At 34.7% G+C, this 7913-nt stretch overlaps 1 protein-coding gene across 4 annotated transcripts; it reads right to left on the minus strand.

Moving 5' to 3' along the window:
• Positions 1 to 2462: 2462 nt before the first annotated feature.
• Positions 2463 to 7398, minus strand: LOC109013045 (pto-interacting protein 1-like). Of its 4 annotated transcripts, none has more exons than XM_018994972.2 (8): positions 7284 to 7398; positions 5846 to 5972; positions 5184 to 5434; positions 4962 to 5088; positions 3659 to 3932; positions 3239 to 3371; positions 3010 to 3096; positions 2463 to 2856 (listed from the first exon to the last, which is right to left on the minus strand). In XM_018994972.2, the coding sequence occupies exons 2-8, from the start codon at positions 5925 to 5927 to the stop codon at positions 2725 to 2727; spliced, it is 1086 nt and encodes a 361-aa protein (XP_018850517.2). In that variant the 5' UTR covers positions 5928 to 5972; positions 7284 to 7398; the 3' UTR covers positions 2463 to 2724. The 4 variants fall into 4 exon arrangements, with proteins under 4 accessions (XP_018850517.2, XP_018850519.2, XP_018850518.2 ...); XM_018994974.2 differs by having other exon boundaries at positions 7165 to 7389; XM_018994973.2 differs by having other exon boundaries at positions 7135 to 7389.
• Between the last annotated feature and the right edge of the window lie 515 nt (positions 7399 to 7913).

The raw sequence follows: 7913 nt of genomic DNA on the forward strand, positions 1-7913 counted from the left end.
TCATAAAAACTATCAAGTGATATTTTAGAAGGTCATATTTTATTCTATTATGTAAGTTAGTTTATTATATTTTATGTAAAATTTCGATATTTTTGTGTCATATTAAACATATAATGTAATAATTAAGACCTTAAATAAATTCTTTTTTTGCTTAATGAAGTCTAGAGGATAAAACCTCTCAACTAATTTTCATATAGATTATCGGGCTTAAATGATTTTTCTTGTATTAATTTCAATTTGTACTCCATACATTTCAGAAGCCTATTATTATATAACAAAAAGTTTTGAGATCCATATTAATAAGTTTATTATTTCTCTTATTAATTTTAATTTAATTTTGATAAGACCACAACCTTGAAAATAGATATTATATAGAAATTATACAAAATTTAGGAACTATAAGAAAAAAAATTGGAGAGAGACATTTCTAAGTATATTGAAATTTTAGAAAATTTTAAAAAGTATATGGAGATTATAAATTTTTTGGGGGGGCCATTTCTATATTTATAAAACTATATTGAATAAAATCTTAGAATCTTGGGGCTATTTTGAATTTTCCATAAATTTTGGCCCCCCTCAAACTAAATGTGGTTCCGCCACTCAGCGTGCTTGACTTGCTTTTCTTCATTTCTCTCATTTTTTTTTATTCGTCTCTTCCTTTTTTCTCCTCTCACACTTTCTCTTTCCTGTCTCTCTCTTTGTCTCTCATTCCTCTATCCTTCTTTTGTATTCTAGTGGAGACTATTTGATGGGCTGAGATGATTATATAGACTTTGTGATATTTTATCTCCTTCAATTTCTATTCTTACGAATTCACGTGGAAGGTTTCTTCCGATTAAAAAAGTTCCTCAGGTGGCTAAACATACGAAATAAAGTGAAAAATTTACAACAAAAAAAAAAAGTCAAATTCGATCAACAAGTGTACGAGGGAAAAGAAAAAAAGAAAAAAGAAAAAAGAAAAAAGAAAAACGAGAGCTAAATATTATATATATTTAACAAAATCCAGGTGGCTAATGAGGCACATTCGGATTCGGGTCAATACGACTCAAAAAATTCTCTAGAATCCAAAAGACAAACTCTCTCTAGAGTGGAAAATGAGAAAATCATGAACAAGAAACAATGAATATGGGACAAACAGGAAAGATAATTGAGTTAAGAGGGGAGAGAGTATGATCTCAATTGCAAGAACAATTTTATGTTGGCAACAAAAAAAGGTGTGTTCATGGTTAAAAAAATCAGTCGCTCTTTTTATTTCTTCTAGTATTCTCTCTCTGTTCTATCTCACAGTATCTTCTTCTTCTTCTTCTTGTTGCCCACTTGTGTTCCCCCCCTTCCTTTAGCAAGACTCGATCCTTTTTATAGGAGGAAATGGTCATATTAGCAGGTTGCCTATCCAGGAAACATAAATTACGACAGCTGTGCTTTTGTTCTGTAAGTCTGACTGCTGCTGGAGCAGGCCATAGCCATGGCCATGCTTCTTCTCAAGATGTCATCACAGTTGAAACTTGGGTAAGTTTTGAAAAGATGTATGCCCTGGTTTATCCTAACCTAATGCCAACATATTCATTAGCTCACATTACTTTTGATGCCCCAAAGGTTGCATTTGGATAGAAGAATTTGGATTTAGATTTGAATCTGAATTTAGATTTCTAATCAACCATGATTTTAAATCCAAGATTTTAAAAGATTATCTCATAATAAACCAAAGCTTGTCGTGCTTTGGTGCAAATCCGAACACAGACTGCAAATGTAATCCAAATCCTCCTTTCCAAAACCATGCATGCAAACACATCACAAGTTCAAAGATGGACCAAACTTCCCATTGTTACTTCTTCGAAGATTAGTGCTTTCCCAGTTTTGTGCATGAGCATCATTCTTCAGAATGACTCCTTAGTCTTACTTTTTCCGGTACTTGTTTTCCCCTACCTGACAAAATTTCTCAGAACGATTTTCTTGGAAACAATTTCCTCAGAATTGCATTTGTTCTGACCTACTTTCTTGGGAGAACTTACTTGGAGTGGTATTTCCTTGGAATGATGCTTCCTTGAAATGGTTGCAATGGGGACTCGTTTACTTGGAATCAGTGAGTCTCGGATTGGTTCCTTGAATGAGGAAGATACTCGGACTAATGCAACAGTGACTTAAATGAGGTACATCTTTTCCGTAGTTTGGTCTGTTCTCAGAGCTGGTTTGCTCCTTCACCTAAGTTGAAGTTGAGACCCACTTTTTACTATCTTCGTATTGGCCTAGCTTTCATTATGTCCATAGTCCTACAAATTGTAAGAAATCCCGAATCCTTCGGCACAGTCAATTTTGAAAAAGTTTATGTTGCCAGACGGTCTTTTTTATAATCTTGGAGGATGCATGATCCATGCTTTAAATAAAAGATAATTCACATTCTCATCAAGCATTAGAAACATGTTTGTGCCCAACAGGCAACAACAATAATGCCAAGCAAGAACTGAAATAAGCATAGGGCACAACAACATTCTCATTTTCTCAATCACTTGGTAAAAATACACAGCAAATGAGATAGAGCTAATGTGCACAATCAAAAACCCATAGAAATCACCCAAAGCACTTCAAAAGTATGTAGAATAATTATGTAAATTGCAAATAAAGGTCTAAAAAGCTTCAATGAATGAAATACAATCTAGAACACGCTGTTTATGAAACATATTGAACAGTATACCCTGCAAGAAAGTTTGAGGTGCTAGGAAGAATTCACAAGTGCGGTTTTGCACTTGTGGGGCCAGACCGAGTGTTCAACAGAGGCTGTAGAGCTGTAACTACAATGCTCATATTTGGCCGAAAGTCAGCTTCATATTGCACACACAAGGCAGCAACGGCAGCCATCTGTTTCCAGTGTAAACCAATCATAATGTGATTATCAATGAATGCTAGCATAAAATCAGCTGCAAGTTGTCATCAAACTGAAGACATGATTCTTATGAGAATAGTGAACAGCCCTAAATGCATTTTCTAATTACAGAAGATAGCCTTGAATACCTTTGCAACTGCCTTGGAAGGGTATTCTCCATCTAGTTTAGCATCAATACATTGCTTCACCTTATCTTCACTGAGTTTCGGTGTTGCCTAATTGAGTCCAGAATCATAAAAGAATCAGGTTCAATGGAACTTGCAATTCCATATCCCAGCAAATTTCTCTCCCTCAGAGAAAAAAGGATGGAAATAAAGCACTTAAAATATAGTTACTAGCAGAACCAAGATTCGTTACCCATGTCACAAGGCTCTGCTGTCCACGTGGCAGGGTGTGATCAACAGGTTTTCGACCAGTCAAGAGTTCCAGCAGGACAACACCAAAGCTGTAAACATCACTCTTTGAACTCAGCTGCCCAGTCATCGCATATCTGCCATACAAAATTAGAAATTTAGGCCTGACCTTTGGGAAGGTGTCTACTTCAAAGTGGCAATTACATAGCATGCCCAAGAAAGTTATTAAGGAGTAGAGCAAAAGGGATGATAATTTGTTTACTAAGGTAGGTATGAGTTATCAGAAGTGAGACTATATCCCTCTCTTGACCCATCTAGCATTTTTGTTTTACCTCTTTCCTGTTCCTTAATTGTGATACATTACCATATCCTTCAACCCAAAAAGATGAGAAGCACCTATCTGAAATGTCCAGGAAAAACTTACTCAGGAGCATGATAACCAAAAGTGCCAAGTACACGAGTGGAATGAAGACGTGCAGCATTATCAGGTGCTTGATTTGATAAATCAAAATCAGCGATTTTCGCAACATCATCGTCAAAAAGCAGTATATTGCTGGACTTGATATCACGATGTATGATGTGAGGTTGTGCTTTTTCATGTAGATACTCAAGTCCCCTTGCTGCCCCAACTGCAATTTTAACTCTCTGTGCCCACGACAGAACTGGGCCTGGCTCTGCTCCTTTGACACCTTTTCGTCCTATAGGCACGTATTAAAGAACATTGTTTGTATTAGCAATGTTATGGAAGGTATCATGTTACTTCCTGAAAAAATTGTATGCCTGCCAATGGCCGTCTGGCTTAATGGCACCACCCAATGGTCCCTAAACCCATGGTCCTTAGGGACCATTGGGTCCATGGTTGGGGGTTCAAACCACCCCCCTTCCCCTCCCCCCAAAAAAACAGAAAAAGAAAAAACTAGGGCTGATGTCCCTAAAAAATTGCCAAGCAAAAAAAAAAAAAAAAAAAAAAAAAAAAAAAAAAAAAAAAACAGAGACAGAGAAAGAAATATGTATGCCCACTAAAATTTAATTATGAAACTTAGGCCCCGTTTGGATGTTAACATCTAAACACCACTCAAACACAAATACTTTTCAATTTCAAATCTTAACTTTTTCATCTAATCATTACACTTTCCCAAACTTCTAAACAAAACATAAAAATCAATTCAACTTTTTCAAATCCCAAAAGAAAAATAATATTAAAAAATAATATTCTAACAATATTTTAACTTTATAATATTTTCATTCAATTTTTTCTCTCTCCTTTCCCAAAATCCCATAAAACATCTTAACGCAAACCATTTCATTACCATTCACAAACTATTTCACTACTATTCACATATTTATCATCTCATCTCAACATCCAAACGAGGCCTTAATGAGATGCTTCCCACAAATAGTTGCTAAACACTCCGCGAGAGGATTTTTAAAATGGGCAAAGCAGGTTTCTGGTTCCTATTAAATGACTACACCCGTGACATAGAATACGGGTTCAATAATTATTATCAATTACAGCACTAAATTTCTGCAACAACTAAGAAAATTTTGAATATAGTTTATAGAAGAAGTTTGTCATATATAACCGCTGTTACTGGGCTAGAAACACAAAACTTTATTTCTCTGGTCATCTTGAAGTAAAGGATAAATGAAAGATTCAAATTTTGTCAATATAATGGTACTGGTGTTTACATATTATGTTGAAACATAAGAGTAATATGCTTACTTACCGTGTAGTATATCATGAAGAGATCCATTAGGAGCGTACTCATATGCGAGGACACGGAGAGGACCATCAACACAATAACCAATAAGTCCAACAAGATTTTCATGTTTCAGTCTTGATACCATGGAGATCTGTATGTTTTTAAGCCAATTTCTAAGCAATCGAAATCAAAAGGGAGAAATGGTACCAGTAGGCAGTAGTAATTGTAATGAACTCATACGAGTACCTGTGCCAGAAATTCTTGGTCAGGTTGTTTACTGGAGTCTAACTTTTTAATGGCTGCAGCCTGTTCACTTGCTAGGACACCATGATATACTTTTCCATATGAGCCCTCGCCAATTAATGCCTTTGTACCAAAATTATCTGTAATATCTCTCAATTCATCTACTGGAATGGCAGGGACAGCGATAGGCTGGATAGTTACAGTCTGTGTATCTTTTGTCACAGCTTCCTTGGAAGAATAACCACCACTAATGCCTGTGTGGTTCATGAATGCATAGTTTCACAAAATGCTGATGCATGATAATTGATAGCTATAATTACACAATATATAGGTCTAAACTTTCCAAAAAGTGGGATATTGAGATGCCAAGGATGTGGCGAAAAAAGCATGCAAAACAAGCATGAAAAAATGTGGAAACATACGACAAACAAGTTGCCCTAACTAGATTACTTATAAAGAAAAAAAACAAGTTGCCCTAACTAATGGCAAGGCAGAATTCAAAGAATATAAGCTACAAACTTTGATAAAGAATCAGGCATCTTTCTTTCACCAACCAATATTGTTTTAAATAGAAAAGATCAACCAATGTGTGTGAAGGAGAGAGTAGCTTGATTCAATGATAAGGGAAAAGGAAAAACTAAGTGCGGCTTAGGAATAAAGATCACCTGCTGAATTATTTCCCATCAACTGCCCAGTATCAGCAGCTCTATGGATATCATTTTCTACACAACAGCCAAAGCAGCTCATTATCCCTTTTCCTATAGGAAGATCTCAACTCTACTTTCTGCACACCTGAAACAAAGTGACATGTAACATAAGCAAGAAAACCATGCACACTTACGCATTTAAGAAATTATTCCTCATAAAGGCCAATGCCTCCAACAGAAAATTTACTCATGTTTAGATTATTTACTTTGTACGGAGGAAAATTGCCTATATCTAGTGGAAATAACCACCTTAACATGTAGTGGCTAGTTGGGTTGCACCGCAATTTCAAAAGTTTCTTCTTTTCAAAAAGAAAATAACAGACTCAACTCTAGATCATGACTAACTGTTGGTCCTCTGATTGCAATTTCATATTGAAAGCAAAAGGACCATACCTTTTCTAATCTGTCTCGCACCGATATATAAAATTCCTAAAGCAAATGTAGGAACTTCGATAAAGAATTAACTAGACATCACATGACATTAGCACTCTAACAAAATGACACATACATTGAAAGAACGTATCCTATGCTCCCTATTTCGTTATACCTGCAATTTGCCATGTGCTAGTGCCAAGAATTTTAGCAGCAAGAAATATGCGAGATGACACGTAGAAATTACGTCCAGGACCTTATATTTTACAGAAAATGAGTTACTGAGTCCTTCCAACTGGATTGTTGAACAATAAAAATTGGCTGTTCCTATTTTCATTGGAAAAGAAATGAAAAATCTGCATTGGCATCTAAAAACATATAAAAAGTTTCAAGGCAAAGTTGAGGCGTTATAATTGACCACAATAGCAAAAGTAATTTACTGTCATCATGATCATTCAAATCCAAGGCAAATTTGAGCAGCACATCATGATTCATGGATGCCGTATGAATCCAATTCAAAAGGCATTTCTAACTAAACAGCATAAGCAAACGCCAATTAAACTCTCATCTACTATTTATCACACAACAAAATATCTCATAACCCTACAACTTAAGAAAATGAACCAATTAATCTCAGTAGATTATTATGATCCTCGTACAGCATCAATTTGCTAAAAACCATATAAGATAACATTCAGAAACTTCGATCTCTTTTATTAGCATATGCTTCCTCTACAATCAGAAGAGGGTAATGAGGAAAAAAACAAAACATGAACTGAAAAAAACAAAAGAAATATAGTTCTAAGAACAAATAACTAAACCCAGAACTTAAAAAAGCGATCACTGCCAAAAATTGACAGGATTTCAGGACATACCCAGAATTTTATGGGCAAGAAAACAGTCACCTTTTAGGGTAGGGAAAAATAATGATGCTTGCAAGTGATGCTTTCACTAACAGCCTTAAATTGTTATTCTTTCCTCAATTTACAGAATGAAAGAGGGAATGATATGATCTGAAGCCTACCAAGATGGAAAGGCAGAGTGTGAAAGAAGAACAAAGTGCAAGGAAAAGTCTCGTCTACTCTTGACTTCTGCTGGGCAAATATTACAGCGAGCCTGCGAGGGGCTTTACTCTTCTTTATAAATATTATATATAAATAAAGACCGTTTGTCAGTCTGCTTCGGTTGTTGCGTTTCTGTCAACAAGTCATATGGAATTGGGAAGGAAATGTTGGTCAGAATGCCAAAGGAGAGTCGTATCGATTGTATTTTTCTTTTTTCTTTTTAGTTAATAGTTAAAGGAAATGTATTTTAATGATTTTGTAAAAATTTTTTAAATGTTTAAGAAATTTAAAAAAAAAAAATTACACTTGGGGTAAGAATTCTCCGTGGACGTAGCAATCCCCATCTATGATCTGGGAAAGGGCAGTTTTACTGAATTCGAGAGGTTTACCGATAGACCCTACTGACTAGTGCATTGTTTTTTTTCTTTATTTGAATAATAAGTTAATCTTGATTATTTTATTTTATTTAATTATTATAATTTTTTAAAATTTTTAAATAAAATGTAATAAATAATTTAATTTTTTTAAATATTAAAATAAAAATAATATTAAAAAATAAATATTTTATTAACTTTTAATTTTTATCTCAT

This window comes from Juglans regia, chromosome 12 (assembly GCF_001411555.2).
Source record: "Juglans regia cultivar Chandler chromosome 12, Walnut 2.0, whole genome shotgun sequence".
NCBI lineage: Eukaryota > Viridiplantae > Streptophyta > Magnoliopsida > Fagales > Juglandaceae > Juglans > Juglans regia.